This window comes from Emydura macquarii, unplaced genomic scaffold (assembly GCF_026122565.2).
Source record: "Emydura macquarii macquarii isolate MOO-44397 ecotype Brisbane River unplaced genomic scaffold, CSIRO-AGI_Emac_v2 contig_2897, whole genome shotgun sequence".
In the NCBI taxonomy this organism is placed as follows: domain Eukaryota; kingdom Metazoa; phylum Chordata; order Testudines; family Chelidae; genus Emydura; species Emydura macquarii.
The window spans coordinates 14,046,488-14,064,697 of record NW_027133034.1 but is presented as its reverse complement, the minus strand read 5'-3'; the positions used below and the strand labels follow the sequence as shown (position 1 = coordinate 14,064,697).

The window sequence follows — 18,210 nt, the reverse complement described above, 5'->3', positions numbered from 1 at the left end:
AAGGTTAGATTAGTTCCTAACTGTACAGGCTCTATTCCCTTATATAGGGTATAATGTTGGTGAATATCTACAAGGGAAACACGCTGCTGTACAAATTTTACGTCACATCCATAAACACTATAAACATTACATATACAAATATTTTCTTGATTAGGCACAGATACATTGAATTTAATATTTACAGTTAATTGGGGACAAGCAGTTCTTATACATACACAGGAAGTATTTACAGATACGATCATAGATTCGTTAGGTGCTTTAACTAATTTGTAATGGCATTTTCCCGTTTCCTTCAAGCAAATCTCATCGGGGTCTAAGTATTCTTGGGCGCATGAGTATCCTAGCCCTCTCTCCCCGGTACATGCCTGCATGTTTATAGCATTCCATTTACCATTTTCATATGCCACCCATTTTGGTAGATCTTCCGGCCACAACATTGAATCATTTATTAGGATCCCCATGGGAATCACTGGGTATATCCATGATTGTGTAGCATTCTTAATTGTTAAGATGTGTGCCTTTACTTGTTCTGGGTGGAAGGAAAAATGCACCATTTTCCACCACTCTGTGTGTTCTGCTTCAAATTCTCCTAACCCATATCCTGTGATAATTTTTTTCATTTCAGGAGAAATGATCCCCTCTAAACCATCTCTTATGATGTTTTGGGCTAAGGTTTGAGCCCAAACCTGTGCTTGTGAACATGCTAATGCTATAGAGATGTTTCCTTGTACTGTGCCTATGCTTTGATTAAGGTGTTTAAGTCTTGTTGACGTGTTCTGAACCATGCAGGTAATAATTCCGTTACCTTGTGTTGAATGCTAGATAGTTCCGTGAGTGATGTTCCTAACGGATGGTCCAGTGTGTTTAGTTCGGTTCCAATCTTCCCTATTTTGGAGGCTAGTACCTCTAGGTCAATGGTGTTTACGGCACCTAGGCCTGTACCTATGCCTCCCAAGAGTGTACTTACAATATCTCTTTTGTGTCTTCCAATGGTATCGTCTATATTCTGAATCCAATTGATCCAGCCCTGCCTGATAGTTTTAGTGTATTGATTGCAAATAGGCATTTCCGTATCTACCCTGACATCCAGGTCTATATCTAGGTGTACTAATGCATACTGCGGTTGGATTAGCAGTTTTCTTTTTAATTGTCTGCCCACCACTACTGGTCCAGACTTGGACACTATGGGTTTACCCACAACTACATTTTCTTGCCACCAGTGCGATTCATGTGGTCCATATATGACCCAATCTCCTGAGTCTAGTGGTGTTACGTCAATATTTATATCACTAGTGCATACCCATTTAACTTCCTCTTTACTATTTTCACAGTATGGGTTTTGCATCCCATATCCCTTCTTAGGTGTTGCCAACCTCCTGCATGGGATCTCAATATCCTTCATTTGTGCACCTATGTACAATGTTATCCATATAGACTGGTTTGTTTCAATTAATGTTGCCTCAAATCGGAAGTGATAGTTACCTTCCGTCATTATCTTGGGTGTATACCACCTCATTTCTATACATAGTTTTGGATTCATTTGTACAGTATTACATTCTAATGACCTCTTAAAGATCTCCTCAAAGGGTGTGTACCAAACACATTTACCTTTGACCTTTTTATCTCTAAATAACTGTCCCATAATGGTGGCAGTTCTTGAACCTTTATGTAACGTAGTGCTTTTAGTAGTATGTTTTGTAGTATTCATATTGGGAATTTCAGTTAACTTCTGGTTCCAATATATATTGCACTTCTCTTCTTCCATCCCTGTAAATATATCCACTATTCTCTCAGCAGAGGGTAGTGGTCTCTCTCCACCAACCGATATATTTCGTTCTCGAATTGAGGGGTTCTTAGCCTGACATCTGTATACCTGCCCTGATGTAACAGTAATACCCATAACATTATCCTTATACCATACAATTAACAATGTTATTACAATCGTGGCTTCCAACAGATGATTAGTAACAAAATTAACCATACCGCGATAACAAAACATAATTGACCCTGGATTCTCTCAAGATTGTAATAATTGTTAGGGTCACTCCACCCGGATTGCTTTAATTGATTGTTGGTGACTGATTGGTTAGAAACCGTTAAACTACCATTCATGACGGTTCTTCCCCTCCTAGAATAGTAAGAAAGAATGACATGATTAATTACTATTCTGTACAGGTAGAGTTTCTGATTTTCCCTTCCAGGCCTTTAACTGAGTTGAGTGAAACCATTTAAGCCAAATATGGCCTTTGTGGTCCTTGATAGCAAGCTGATAAACTGTCGGGCTTGCTTTATTTGTTATCGGAAAAGGACCTACCCAGCGAGGACTAAGGACATGTCCTGTCTCGCTAAACCACTTGTACATAACTTTGTCACCAATTTGCCATTCTATGAATCTAAATTTGTCATGTAATTTCTTGTTCATTGATTGTATATTGGCGCCTAGCTGGTGTGCTACCTTTATTTGGATTTGTGCTATATGGTCCAATAGTTGTTGTACCCAATCTGAAATTTTGATATTGTTCTGAAACTCGTCCGGGGGCACCCCTCCTTGAACCCACCAAATCTCTGGGGTTCTCATTTTGCGTCCTGTTACGATCTCATGGGGGGTGAACCCGTGCGAACCAATTGTAGATCGGATTGCCATTAGGATAATGGGAAGCTGTTGGTCCCAATTTTTACCCGAGCTGTTCACCATTTTCCTCATCGCAGCCTTGAGCGTGCGATTTGTTCTTTCTACCAACCCCGATGATTGAGGATGGCCTGCAATATGCAGCTTCCAATTGACCCCAAGAGCTATACTCAGGTGTTTAATGACCTCTCCAATGAAGTGGGGGCCTTGATCCGAGTCAATTGTTTGAGGAACTCCAAATCGGGCTATGGTCTCATTTACTAGTTTTTTGGCAGTTGTTAGAGCTGTGTTGTTTCGCGTTGGGTACGCTTCCACCCATTTTGAGAAGCTGTCTACTATGACAAGTACATATTTGAACCCTGCGCCTGTTGTGGGCAACGGACCAATGTAATCGAGCTGGATCCTTTCCCAGGGACCTACTATTGGTTGATGTTGATATTGCCCTTTGATAATTCTTACATCAGCATTATTTGCTGCACACTGTAGGCAGTTTTGGATAACTTGTGTGACATCTTCAGTTATAGTTGGCCACCAAGCCACGTTCAAAATTCTATTTACAACTTTTTCAGTACCGAAATGGCCTTGATTATGGGCTATAATTACAAGTTCTCTTCTTAATACTGTTGGCATTACAATAACAGGGAGATCGTAATCTTTGTTACGTGCCATGATTAGATTGTTATTACTTTTAAAAATTGTCCATAATTTATGCTGGCCTATTTCTAGTAATTTTAGGATTTTAGGATCCATAGATTGTAAAGTGGCGATGTCAGGTAGATTGGATTCATCCTTAATCGTTTTGCTCTTGCTTCTTGTTACTATACATTGTCGCAGTGTCTCCATATATGGTCTTATCCAGATTTTTGTATCCTCCATGGTAACAGCTTCCTTTGCAAGCAAGTCTACTCTTTTGTTTAATTCTTGGATTTTAGAGGTCCCTTTTGAGTGAGCTTTGATCTTGCAGAGCTGTATTTTCTCCTTTCTTTTGCTTGCCATACTCCAAATATACTGCAAATGTTGTGCATGTATTATTGGTTTCCCATCACTTGACCGCATTTCATGCTGGATCCAGACTGGCATCCAGTCCAAAAGGGCTCTTCTCACCCAATCCGAGTCCATTACAATTGTCAGTGAGTCCGACTCGTGTGATGTTTCAAGTACAGCGGCCACTGCTATTATTTCTCCTAGCTGTGCCGAAGGTGGTTTTACTCTTCCCTGTAGTATCTGTTCAGTATTCAATTCTATTGCAGCGTATCCGGCGGATGGAAGTCCTTGAATGTAAAAACTACTTCCATCGGTGGCCCAAATAGATTTATTATCTTCCATTATTATAGATTTTTCTTTAATAGCTGTAAACGGTGATTCGAGATGGATGGTGATTTCCTCAGGAATGGGACAAGTGTGCTCAGTGCCTTGAATGATAAGTGCGTAAGGTGCTAGTTGGTGAGCTGTAGGCTCAGCTATTGATACATCTCTATTTACTAGTGTGAGAGTCCAGCTTGCCAATCTCGGACTACTGATTTTTCCATTATTTATTTTTCCAGTTAAAACGTATTTGGTCGGGGTGTGCTTGGTTTTTAAAATTACTGGGGATAACCCGATGATGTATTCCCAGTGCGATAATGCCCACACTAGTGCCAACACCTCTTTTTCACAAGAAGAATACTGTTCCTCGATAGGGGATAAATTTCTAGAGGCATATGCTATAACCTTTTCACTTCCATTTTGATTTTGGGCCAATATTGCACTAATACTAATTTCATTGGCGCCTAATTGTAAAGTGAAGGGTTTGTCAGGGTCCGGATATGCCAATGCTGGGGCTTTCATCAATGATTCTTTTAATTGTGCAAATGCGTCTTGTTGATCCTTTGTCCATTCCCATTCGACATCCTTCCGTAGCAGCTTGTACAATGGTTTGGCTATTTCTGAATACTTGTAGATAAAGTCTCTAGAGAAGCCTGTTAAACCAAGAAAGGATCTTAGGCCACTTACATCTGTTGGTACTGGTAACTTCGCTATTATTTCCACTCTTTGGCGGTCTGGACTTCTGCCTTCAGCTCCAAGGGTCACCCCTAGGTACGTCACAGAGGTAGAAGCCAGTTGTGCCTTCTGAGGGTTTACGATAAACCCTGTTTCCTGGATTTTCTGTAGTACTTCGTCCAAGACTTGCAGATTTTCCATTCGAGTATTCGTCATTATCAAGATGTCATCAACGTACGAGATTACATGTTCTTTATTCTTGAACTCTTTCCACATCTTGGCCACAAATTTATGGCATATGGTTGGAGAATTGTGGAATCCTTGAGGTAGACGTGTGAAAGTGTACTGCTCTTCGTTAAACGTGAAGGCAAATTTGTGCCAACAACTCGGGTTCAACGGGATACTAAAAAAAGCGTTTCCCAGGTCCAGTACAGAAAACCATTTTGCTCCTTGATTGATCTTTGACATTATGTACGGGAATTTTGCTACGACTGATGTTAATTTCGGGGTGATCTTATTTAAGGCCCGATAATCTATGGTCATCCGCCAAGATGTCCCATCCGCTTTCTTAACTGGCCACAAAGGCGAATTACAGGTACTGCTAGTTGGAACTATCACTTGCTGGTCTGCCAATATCTTTATTACTTTGTGCAAGCTTGCTTGAGCCTGCATAGGGTATTGGTACTGCTTTTGCGGGAGTGGATCTGGTCCGGTTACCGTCACTTCTTCTTGTATCCTGCCACATTGCAGTTTATGTGTTGAAAAGACTTTACTCCATTTTTGCACAACTTGATTAATATCTTCTTCCCAAGTCGGCATGATTATTTCGTCTGGGTACTTAATTGCATTAATTCGATGGATATTAGAGATTTGAAATGGGATCAGGTCACCTCCTCTGCTCCACAGGCATTTGTTGGGAATGTCAATTATAATTCCCAATTTTACTAAAACGTTATTGCCCAAAATTCCTACATCTTGTAGGTCCTTGATTCCAAACGATGTTTTGCACGTCATATTTCCGATTGTGCAAGTTAAGCTTTTAGTAAAGGGTACCAATGAGGTAGCTCCATTAAACCCTTCTAGTTTCTTCCATGATTTGATTGGCCAATTAGATTTTTCTTTTGAATCATCTTCACTGATTATTGAGGCAGCCGCCCCAGTATCGACCAGCATTTTTAATTTCTTTTCTCCGAAATCCCCCTTGATGATCATGTTTACGATAGGACGCCCCCACTGGTCTTCTTCAAATCTGGATACTTCCTTGATAGGCGTCAGAGGGACTCGGCCCCATCACTGTAGATTGGGTCGTTGATTTCTATTTTCTGGTGCTGGGCTTCTTCCTGATTCATGCTTTGTTAATAGATGGATCAGCTCTGGAAGTGGAAGGCCATTGATGTCATCAAATTTCTCAAACTTGAGTAGACGTTGAAATATTACACGTCTTAAGGATGCTTTTTCTTCCCAACTGTTAACTTGCTGATTACTGTTGTTCCTGGAATCAAATTTGCGAAAATCCCGTCTATCTAATGAGGTAGTTCTTGATTTATCAGCATTGGGTCTTCTGTTATTAAACTTGCTTCTGTCTGCTGCAGAGGCTGTCACTTGATTGACTCTCAGGTTACCGCGTCTCCGATAGAGGTCGTTGAATTCTCGGTCGTATTTATTGGATCCAGGCGTACCCGAATTTCTATTGCCGCTACCGTATCCTTGCCTTGATCTGTCTGTTGGTTTGTCACTCGATGTACTACGGTATTGCGTCCTTCGGCCATAGGCTTCGTCGTGGAGGTCGTGTGCGATCCTCACCTTCTCTTCCAGCTCCTGTAACGTAAGTTCTGTGGGGTCCACAGCGCTTAAAGCCAATTTCATAGCTGGAGCTAAGCCTCTAACAACTTCCTCCCTAAAACCTGGGGTGTCCATAAAATTGGCACCAGACAATCTATACAATAGTTTTTTTCTCAAGATATACTGTTCAGGTCTCTCAGTGCTAGATTGTCTCTCGTTGTAGTATAGTCCTATGATGCTCTGGCCCGGTTTAAAAAATTGCAGCAGTTTTGTTAAAAATTCAGTCATATTGGGTACTGTGCCTAATTGAATATCAGATGGCAAACTTGCAAATTCTTCAGGGGCATGCACTCCCTGATCAAGGCCACCGCATCATCCACCTGTAAGTATAGGGTTTCCCCCACCCTAGAAAGCCAATTTATCACGGAATCCCGGCTCAATGGGCCCAATGTTTTCCCCATTGCTCTGGCTTGTTCTGGTGAATAACTTTTTATCTCTTGACGGGTGATGTCATCCCGTCCGGCTCTTTTTATAACAGTTGTGGTCAATGGATTAATAGGCATGTTAATTTTGTCATTGATTGGGGCAGATGGCTCAGTGTGGTCCCACAAATCCGGATAATAATCAAAATCACAATCATCAGACATTAATGACTCCTGTGAATCATACCTGGAATCTTTAAAGTGCACCTTTCTTACTGGCACTTTATTATTTTTAGTTTGCAAAAGCCCTCTGGCTTCACTCAGTTGTGTTTGTAACTGGTCTATTTGGTTCTGACATTGTAAATGCTCAGCACCGTTTCTATTAGTGGAAGCTTCTTTTAACTCAACAAGCAGCCTTTTAACAGCAGCCTGCGAGTCTTTGAATTCTTCCATGATCTTATTTAATTGTTTTTCTTTAATCTTTAATTCTCTATTAGCCATAGCTTCTTTGGCTTCCAAACGCTCGATCTGATTCCTCTGAGTCAGTTCCCTGACTGCGGCACCTTCCTCATTGCGGCGCCGGTCTAAATTACCGTATTCTAGTTGGCGTTCTAAATCCCGCACTCGGGCCTCGCAGTTGGTAAGTGCTGCGGCTCCCGTGCTCAGTTTTTCCCTCAAATTGCAGTTGGCAATTTCCAAAGCGTTCACTACGCTCATAAATCCGAACAACATTGCTCGCTTCTTTTGTTTTTTGTTCGGTTTAGGCTTTTCTACTACAAACTCGTCCCACCGATTAATCAATACCTTCATAGGAGCTAATTCTCCAAAATCAGTGTTTTCCCATACATTATATCCCTTAGAATATTCATTAAAGTCACTCTCAAAGATTTTATTATGCTCCTTCCTCCTGCTCATCTTCATTGTGGTTTCCATTGTAGTGCTCATGGTGGTTTGTGCTGCGCGGCTATTAGGTGGTGGTGTGGTAACACGTAGTATAAGCGCACTACCTTTTTCAAGTTCTTACTTTGGCTAATGTCAGTTACTGATAGCCAAGGTGATTACCGTTGCCTCTAAGGCGACGTTTAAAAGTTTAAACTCTGCCACCCTCAAATGGCAGTTCAATTACCGATGCAGGTTTTCGGCCTGCGCGGTCCAATATGGCAGCCTCTGGGCAATGCCTTTCTGCAAGCGGGTTTTCGGCCCCAAGCAGCTCAAAATGGCGGCTCCTGTGGTGGGTCTTTCTTTCCCTCACCACGCGCCTCAACAAATGGCGGTTTACGAACAACGGGTTTTCGGCCCGTGGCTACGCCTCACGGCTGGCAAACCAAGCCGCTTCCAATGCCGGGTCTCTGGGAACGTTAATCCCTAGCCGGTCTTTCCCTGTGCTAGATCACCGAGGTTTTCGGCCTCTCACTTTCCGCACTGTCGGTCGGGCAGTCTCTCCCGCCGATCCCTGGCTCTGTCGGCTTTTGAGCTCGTGACAGGCCCTAGGCGCAATGCCTTTCCCAATGGCTTTCGAGCCAATTCAATTCTTTCAAGGGGGCCACTTTGCCCTTTTCGGTACGTACCAAATACGAATCACGGAGTTGAAGGGGTTTTCGGCCCGCCTCAAGCCCGGGTTGTTCTGTGCACTGATGTTATTAGTGGTGATGTTAAAAATAGAGATTTAGTCCAGGCGTCCCCAAACTAAATAATGTGCGTAAGGGTAGTTTCGCAGGAAGAGCTTTTCTGGAAGAGTTGGAGAGAAGCTTTTTAACCGGGCTTCCCGGAGGGGTGATCGGTCCCTCAGGTTAACCGTGTGAGCACCTCAACATGGGAGGGTTCCCGTGACAATCCCAAAGGTCCAAAATATAAAGGTCAGGGGATAAAGGTAAGTGACCAAAATAAAGAAATTACGATTGAGAGTCCAGCTCTCTATCCGGGGGGTCAATTTATTTTCACCGGTAATTTTTGAATTTTCCAATTAAGGGAGTCCTGCCGCGGTCGCCAATTTGTTAGACCGGCACCTCAAGAGGAGCCAAGCCTAAACCTTATAATCAGGAGGCAGATCCTCCCCTATCCCAGTGGTAGGGAGCCTTTCGGCAATTGGAAAATAACAAAGGTAAACCGGAATCAATATGCTTCGAAAACAAAGGGGGTTTATTGAACAAGGGGAACGGGGTCACAGAATAAGTCAGGGTCTCAATATAAATGATGGTGTTATTGGATAAGTGTCTCTGGTGTTGTTTCACTATGCTCACAATCTTTCTTCTCCAATGGTGGTGTTGTCCTCTATCCGTCTGTTCCTTTCCCGATGGTTCCTCGTCTACTTCTATTCCTGGTCTGACAGTCACCGTCTGCTTCTATTCCTGGTCTGACAGTCACCGTCTGCTTCTCGTCCTCGCTTATACACAGTCTCTATTCAGTCCACAGCAGCAACAATGTCCAGTAGCAACAACGTCCAGTAGCAGAGCAAAACAACAACGAGCAACCGTTGGTTCCTTACTTTTGTAGGATCACCGAATCCTCTGGGAGCCAATCCGATCGATGGGATTTTCCCGCTTCTAGGGACCTTTGCACACGACCCTAAGGGTTTTGCGCACGGCCCCTAGCTTTGTGCACACGGCCCTTAGCCTTTTGCACCCGGCTCGCTATGGTCTATGACCATTCCTATTGGACCCTTCCTTATGAATATTCAAACTAACACTGGTAACTGAACTGAACTATTGACCCCGCATATGTGGATTCTCTAGTGGCTACTATTTACAAGATCACTAACCTATTTACAAAAAACCACAAAAGTTCATCCTGTTTATAAAGTCACCATAATTATTCCTTAAGGTTTTTCACTCTATCATATATGGGATTTCAAACTCAGATCTTTATTGCATAGTGCTGCTGTACCTTTCCTTTCTGCAAGAATTAGCTACTGTTCATCCTTATCACTTTTAGGTAAAGTCTTATGTCATGTCTATTAACTTGAGGAAATATTTCTTGCACCCTTTCATCCTTTAGAAAGTGTATCTGTTTTAGCCTCCTGTGTATTACTGTCTGCAGAATCACTCCTGTCTGGGACTGGACTGTGCTTTTTTTCTCTCCCGGTTTCCAACTCTACTTTTGTCCCGGATTCTGTTTGGTGAGAGTCTGTTTTAGTTTTTTACATTTCTTGGATGTGAGGTATTCTACCACTGTGATAGTCTAGCTAAGGACGATTGGAAAACCTTAATAGAATTTCCTGATGCAACTTTCACCTGTAGTGAAATATATATTTTTGAATGTAATATACTTGGTGAGAAAATGAAATGATCTTAGTGGATACATTTCTAAGATATTGCCTTAGGTGCTGAAAATGTACGTTGAGTTTCATCAAACTATACCAAAGTTCAATGCACATCAGAGTATTATAGATAGTTCACTGAGAGATCTTTTAATCATACCTTTCTATCATCAGTATATTATTAGAATGACAAATCATAATGACGCACTGTATATAAGGAATGCAGATTATATGGGTCATTTATATGAAAGACTGCAATGATTCCTTTTGAGCTATGTGTCACAAATATTCCAGTAAATAGTTAACCAACAGATTTCTTTTTTTTTTTTTTTAAAAGATGTATGACTTTTCACATCTGTGCTTTTATGTGCCGTTAGCAGAGATGTTACGGTCTATTGTGTCTGCACTTAGAGAACTATAATGTATTGTTTACCAGCATAATATAAATCAATTTTGAGATTCCAAATCTCACTTGGATAAATATAATTTGCTCCAAGTTCCTGGTCCAAAGCAAACTGAAACCTAGCAGTTCTGGCCCCTGGAGGATTCCAGTGTCATGGAGAAAGCGTAGTGGTTCCTACATCACTGCCCCTTAAAGCTGCTAGCATCAGGAATTGGGTGGTGTCCTTCTGCCTTGGGGCTCCTGCTGCTAGAACAATACTTGAAGCTATGAGCAGCCCTGAAGGGACCTAGGGATGATGAAGGCAGGCCTACAGATCCATTCCCCTCCCCCCCCACCACCATTACAGCTGGCAGATCAGATCTTGTGTAAAGGAAAGTACATGTTGCACCTTTTCAAAGCAGAGTCCTATTAGATGGTGATCACTTCTTTGAGACTCTTTAGCAAACATGGGCATGGTGAAAAGTTCTCAGTCTCTCACAGCAGGTGCTCAGCATGTTTCACAACTGCAGTTCTAAAAAAAAAAAAAATTCTGGTTTATACTCTTAAATAGGCAGACAGTAAAAGTACATGAAAACTAATATCTGAATCACCATTTACTCCATCCTGAAAGTTGTATTTCTTCCAGTCTGAGAATTTGAGTTTCTCCTGATTGTGATTCAAATGAAAAGTCAAATCAGACTCCATTGCATATACTGGAGGAGGAGGAGGACATAGGTATGAAGAGGAAATGTGCTGTTCCTTGAGGTCCGAACAAAAGCTTAACCTTAGACTCAGAAGAAAATCAGTCAAGAAATCAAAACACACTTTAAAACAATGGGAATAATTCTTCTCTCTCTGTCACCTGTTTTGGACTGTAATCTTACTGACTTCATTTGGAAGCCTTCTTTATGGACAAACACCTACTAGCTAAGGTGCTGATAAGCATAAGAAGGACTTTTTAAATCCTCTTCAATCACTTTAAGGAAGCTCATGAGAATTTCTCTCAAATCCAGCCAATTATAAAAGAGCTTTCCTTTCAGTAACTCATTCAAAAGGAATTCCACATGATTGAGCAAATAATTTATCAGAAAGTAGCAGTCACTGAATGTGTGGTGTGAGAGATGGTTGGTTAGCATGTCTGTGTGTGGGGTTTTTTTTCCTGCCCAATTGACCATGGAGGAATACTTCTAGCAGATTTTGGAAGAGTTCATTATTCCCCTCAATAACTCAATATTGAAAATGCAACATTAAGTCAAGTGTTCCCACTTATTCAAATATTTTGGGTGGGAGGGGGGAATTTAAATGAGGGGAAACCCAGACATTAATCAGACCTGCCTTACATCAGAGATGGATGATGATTACTTCAGCCCTAATTTCCCTCCCTAAAGAGTAGGTGATTTCTTATTGTTAATATATTAACTTTTAAGAATATTTTAGCTCTTAATATAAAATGTTGTTCTCAGAGTTTTGGATGCAGATATGAAATGTGGGAAGCAGTATTAGGCTTGATCAAAACTTAAATCAATCTGTTTGCTAAGAAATAACATTTAAATATATATATAATTCATTTCAAATAATGTATTCACATTTTTATCTCCCTTGAGTGTTTTTGCTATTGGTTCTGCTGCTTAGAAATGTATGGGTTTTGTGTTTTTGTTTTTTTAATCAAGTGCAGAATGTCTTATGGTGTTAAGGAAGAAAAAACATTACATGATTAATCAAAAGCAAGTTTTGAAGAACTAGGGCTCTGAGTTATTTAGACAGTATATTTTATAACCCTTCCCCCAGTCCTCTGATATAAATCACAAACCCAAATGCCAGACTGTGTAATTTTCCTGTAGCAGCAATGTTTTCCTGGCATGTTCTCCAACAGTTGGAATTGTCTCTGGCTCTGACACGTGGTTTGACTGCTGATGAACTGCCTTGGCTATTGTACTGTGTAAGGTGGTTTTGATCCTAAGAAATCTGGAGTGTCCTACCCATTGTACTGAATGCTTGGAGAAAGATCCTTCCATCATAGTTATTCACTTGGGATTTCTGTGATTACTTGAAAGCATTCAAATATGAGTGCTGTCAAATTTTAAGAAGTGACCAATGGTGAACTTAAAATATATAAAGAGCCATTTTTTTAAGTAACTTCAACCTGATGGCCTATTTTGCAGCACCATTTTTTTATACAGGTAAATAGACTGAAATGCAAAGGGTGTTGTGCATGCAAATGCCACTCTCAGTGCAGTGTTGCCAACTCTCATGATTCAATCATGAGTCTTATGATGATTTGGTGTTTTCTTCAAAGCCCTAATTTTCAAACGATTGCTTAAGAATCTCAGCTTTCATTTTAAAAAAGTAAGCTTCCAGTCCTTACGATTGTAGAGAAAGTAGAGAAGTGAATACACCCTACAGGCTCAGAAATGAGGGTCCAAATAAAAAGGTTTTAAAAAAATAATCTGATTTTAAACTGGACTCATAAGGTTGTTTTGGGGTCTGACCCATAGGATTTGAACACCTGAACTATAATGAACCCAAACTAGGTATACAGGTGATTTTTGCAGGCTGAATTAGAAGCTGGGATTTGAAAACTTGGTTCTAGATATGTTTGTGAGTAATCAGCATTTTGTTTAAAAACAAAAACAACACCCCTAGATTTGGCATGTTTGTACGTACTATATTCATGTTCTCAGATTCACACTGCAGTTCTCCTGTCTATAATGCAGATCTCTGTTCTGTGCTCAGTATGTAAATGGAACTTCTGTTTATGTCAATGAGTGGTTGTGCACAGTGACTGAGTGCAAGTTATGTAACAGAGCTGCAGTGAGGAAAAGATAGCTCTTTTGTGGATCACAAAGCACATGTTTCCCCCATTTTGCCTTTGCTTTTGGTTCTTTATCCACAATAACTAAATGTACAATTGGGGTATCATAGCAAGGGTCAGTTACATACAGAAGTATAAGCAGAGTTTTACAGTTTGAAAACAACCATAGCCCCATACTGCTTTTCCTACTTCTAAGGTACAATTTTGTTAGGTATTTTTTTTTAAATGCTTACTTTTCATCTTAATGGCCGGTCTGCTCGCTCCTTGCTACCCCAATGTGATGCTGTTAAACACAGCCATTCCTCTTCTTAACTGAGGAGTTTCAGCTTCTGAAAATGTGAATTCATTTCAGCTGAGTACATGCAGGCATGACAACAGGTTAGGCCAGAGTCCATTATTTTTAACAATTCTAGTGGGACTAGTATGCCTGTAATTTGATTGGTGAAATTCATTTATGCTGTCCAGCAAGTGCCCAGATGGAGAAGCTTCCTCTTCATTCTCTGAAAGGTTTTGTGAATGAGGTATCTTAAAAATCACACTGGCACTGCTAGATTTGTGTTTAGAAACTGTTCCTTAGAGGTGTAGCATGGCACCATCAAAGCTGTGTAAAGAACTACAGTAGAACAAGGCTGACATTAGGATTCATGGGATCATAAACTACTGAGCAATTGAGAGGCAGCTACTAGTCCCAGTACAGCCTCTCTGCTTCTAGTATTGTGTACCAACAGATATTTGTTTATTTTCTGTTTGAGTAATGATGATGATCTACTTATTCCTCATTAGTTAATCATATACTTACCAAAATCATTGCAGAAATTGTTACTATAGTGATGAAGACCATGAGCTATATTCTGTCCCATGCCAAAGCTCTGCACAGGAATCAATGAAAAGTATCAAAAGGCTCATTGCAGCTCCTTGATTCTCAGGCCCGGTCTGGCACAATAGAATTTGGAGCAGCTGCTGGGTAATTTCCATACACCGCATCCTTCCCTCCCCTGAGACAGCCCCCTAATCTGCAGCATAGTTCAGTGAACAGAGGAATTTTCTGCTGGGCATTTGCAGCCAGATTATGGCTTTGTTGTACATTCTGGTAAATGATTACTTCTTGGAACTATTGGTTCTGGTGACATGTTGCCATTTAAATTGTCTGTTTGTTTCAACACCTCCTTTTGACACTTCTGTATCTCGTGTCCCATGCAACACATCACTAGAACAAATGGATGTTTCCCTGCCATGGTCCTGAAGTAGTTTAAGAATGAGGTTGCTGACCTGATAGCAAAAATATGTGATCTCTTATTGACTCTAGCATGCGTGTGTGGGTAACCAATATAGTACATCTTCAGAAAAGGCACAAATGTTGATCCCAGTAATTAAAGACTACTGGGCCTTACTTTAACACTGCATGTATTTGTTGAAACAATAGTTTTCTTTAAACACTTAAGCTGATTTGTCCCTATCATATATTATCTTCTGTAATGGAAAATCATGCTTCTCTAGTCTACTAGAATTTTTTGAGTGAGTTAACAAAATAGTATAAAGTAGAATCAATAGCAGAAAGCAGAACTGGTGTTGTTCCAAATTGGAGTAGTCTGTGTTTGTAGGGAGATCTAAGGAGCCTATGTAGAATGGAACTGCATTCAGCAGTTGGCTCCCTCCATATCAATGTCCGGCAAATTTTTGGGTGTGGGACTGAGAAAGATTGGGGCATGATCAATGAATGAATGGTTAAATCTCCTGAAGTCACTGAGGAAGGGTATACAGCATTAATGGAAAGTAATGCAGACCTGACACTGAAGTAGTAGCCTGGGGAATAAAATTCTGTCGTCCGCAATCCCAACTAAGGACTCCTGCTCACAGCCCACATATACAAAACTGTGGAAAGTAGTATAGATTTATTTTCCCATCTAGTTTTACTATTTTATTGACATATTGATAAGAGGGATGGTAATTTGGCTAAGGATGTTAGAGCTGAGTGGGTTTGTCTGCACAATTACACAGGAAATTTCTTCCACAGTCCATCCTTCTTATGGAAATGTAGTTATACCACTGCAGGGTATCTCCCTACATGCACATACAGTAAATTGCAAAATAACTTATGTCTCAAAGGCACTATTAATTTTTTAAAATTATTTAGTGATGTGATGCATGATGGTGGTTTGTGTTGAACTAGGTAGCATTATAACTGTGTGACAATATATAAGTAATGTAGCAAAATCTTTTAAAGTTTCTTTCCTATTTTTTCTGTATACCTTTGATGCAATGTTGTACACTGATACAAAAACAAACAACGATGCCCAGATCCTGGCAGTCACTGCATTACTCATAATAGATCAAGGTAAATTAGAGACTGTTCAGGCTCAGATGTACTTTAAAATCCTTCTTATGTATAGGAATGTCACAGCAACAGACTCCTTAACTTCTGTACATTTGCTATTTTAAATATCTAGGTCTTTGTGTTCATTGAAAGCTTTCATTCTCATTAAAATGCTGTGTGTTCTACTGTGTGTTTTTTGAGAACTAGCTTCATCAGCACATGTAATTTCTTTGTTGTATGTGTGTCTATTATCATACACTTATATTTATCCAGAGGAAACATAATTTCTTGTGTGTTAACCTTTGGGAAACTAATAAGGCCATAACTAAAGTTGAACAAGACTGTTGATGTTAATCAGTAGGCATTTCTAATATTGTTGACTTCTGTTCAGCTGAAAAAGTTCAAAGCATTTTCTTCAGTGATTATAAAATAATAGTACAGAAAATCTCTTATTTTATTCCAACACAAGATAATAGTATGGTTGGTTCCTGCAGATACTTTTATTAGTTGAAATAGTTATTGATCTCTAACAAATACAACATTAATACAAGCTCAGACGACTAAAGATCCAGTAATACATTTCATTACATTTACCCAGTATTTTAAAATCCAATTCTTCTCTGAATGACTAAATAACACCTCCTTTTGTGGGCTCCATTGCTGTTAATGACTTGTGAACGAAATGTACGGTTTACATGTAAAAAGCCGACATATGTAACTTTCAGCCCATGACACATAACCCAGTATCTGAGAGGGAAGCTGGAGTCTTCCCTTCTCATGCTTTATAACAAGTAAGAAAAAGTTTGCAGGCCAAGTGATACTTTTTTTCTGCCTCATTATTATTATTTTAGCATCAGAAGTATGCATAGAGCTAAAGAGACAAGTAAAGATACAGAGCAGGATTTTTAGCCTGTGGTGAAAGAGGCTCCCTAATTATCGTGACTGTCCCCAGCCCTGGTGCAACTTGAAGCTGCTTGTATAACCCTGTGACACAACTTTGAAACAGGGAGAGGGCTCTCTGCTAGCCAGTTGTGGTCAGAGTCTAACTCCTTTGTGCCTTCGTTGTGATGCAAAGGAGTCAGAAGCAAATATGAGAATCTGGCCCATGGTCTCTGACCTGAAGAGTTTATAGTCTATAGGCCCAATCCAACTCCAGTCAGTTTAATGGGAATTTTTCTGCTGATTTCAATTGCAGTTGAATCAAGCCCACATTTAGATATAGCATGATGAGTTTCTGTTCATAACATATCTCTGGTCATGAAAAGCAGCTACAAAATTGGCTTGATTGGCCCCATGAGTAATCCCACTGTGTTTAGGAATAAGTGGATGATGTAGAGCTGATTTTACAGCTCCTGCACTACTCGTACAGCCTCCAGCTCAAAGGGTTTGTGAGGGGACTGGGGCTTCTTCATGCCCTGGTGATCCGCGGCTGCCAAATGGCCTTTGGGGGCTGTGGGGCGCTAGCATCAGTTAGAGCAACCTAAAGGTGCCTCTAACTTGTGCCAGATGTCTGGGTTGATGTGGATGGACCCCAGTATCTGGCAATTATCCTTACCCCATCCTCCAGTTCATTGTCAGGCGTGGCTCTCCTTGGCTGCAGTATGTGGCAGTTGAGGAGCAGGATGATACAGGGATAATGGCTACCATGATACAGTTGTGTTTTTCAGTGTGCTATGCATTTACCAGGATAATTCTGCAATTTGAAACAAATATATGTATTTGTTGTTTATAAGAAAACTTACTTCCGTGCATGTTCTCTGTAAATGTGCAGAGTAGGATCTGGCCCATGTAAGCACAATGTACTTGAATTATGTCAGTCCCCTTTAAGTACAAATGCCACATGATGATTTTATAGGTATTATAAAATGCCTTTTAAATAAGGTTTATCGATTGTGTAGTTTATTTCAACTTTTTTTGCAGGTCCTGTGAGATGTCTAGATAATACAGGTTTTATTAAAAAACATATTTTGAGAGAGAGTATAAAATATACTCTTTAAAGTTTAAGGCTAAAATTATATATGAGAGAAAGCAGAGAAAATCTGTATTTTATAAACTTTCTTGTACTTTAAAGAAAAATGGAATTGCTGTTACAATAAGTGAAATATCTTATTGATAAATATAACCACAATGTACATGTAAAAATGATTGATCAGTGAATCATGGATTTTTTAAAAATCAATATGTGCTCAGAATTCTTTCTTAAATTACCTCATAAAATAAGTGCTGAGGCTTTATAAATGTTTAATGTTTGCTTTTGAAATGTACCAATTGTTTCTGGAAATTACTTTGATGTATAATAAATTGCATACTTTTTTATTGTATTATAGAAGAGTAGTCCCATATCATATTGTGGTTTCACTTGATTCATTTTGATTTTTATTCAAATTACTTATCCGTCTTTCTGATAAGTAACATAGGTAAATAAGTAACATACTAGTACTGCTGTGAATCAATAGGTACTTGGAATTTTGTAAAACTACTATATCAAAACTAGGACACCCATCCACAAAACCAACTTAGAGCCCTGTAGTGTTTGAGAGGTCTATTTGAAACTGATTTCTAAACTAGTTTTGTCAAAAATGAACCTCTCAGTCATGTAATATATGATGTTCATAGTTTTGTAGGGATTGAGA

At 40.0% G+C, this 18,210-nt stretch overlaps 2 protein-coding genes across 3 annotated transcripts in view; one reads left to right on the top strand and one right to left on the bottom strand.

Annotated features, from left to right (window-relative positions):
* CNTNAP4 (contactin associated protein family member 4) overlaps positions 1-18,210 on the top strand; it is a 438,417-nt gene that overhangs the window by 153,956 nt on the left and 266,251 nt on the right. The window lies entirely within an intron of this gene.
* On the bottom strand, positions 737-9,231 carry LOC137166677 (uncharacterized). The gene is made up of 2 exons (XM_067568528.1): positions 9,054-9,231; positions 737-2,128 (listed from the first exon to the last, which is right to left on the bottom strand). The coding sequence occupies exon 2, from the start codon at positions 1,997-1,999 to the stop codon at positions 737-739; it is 1,263 nt and encodes a 420-aa protein (XP_067424629.1). The 5' UTR covers positions 2,000-2,128; positions 9,054-9,231.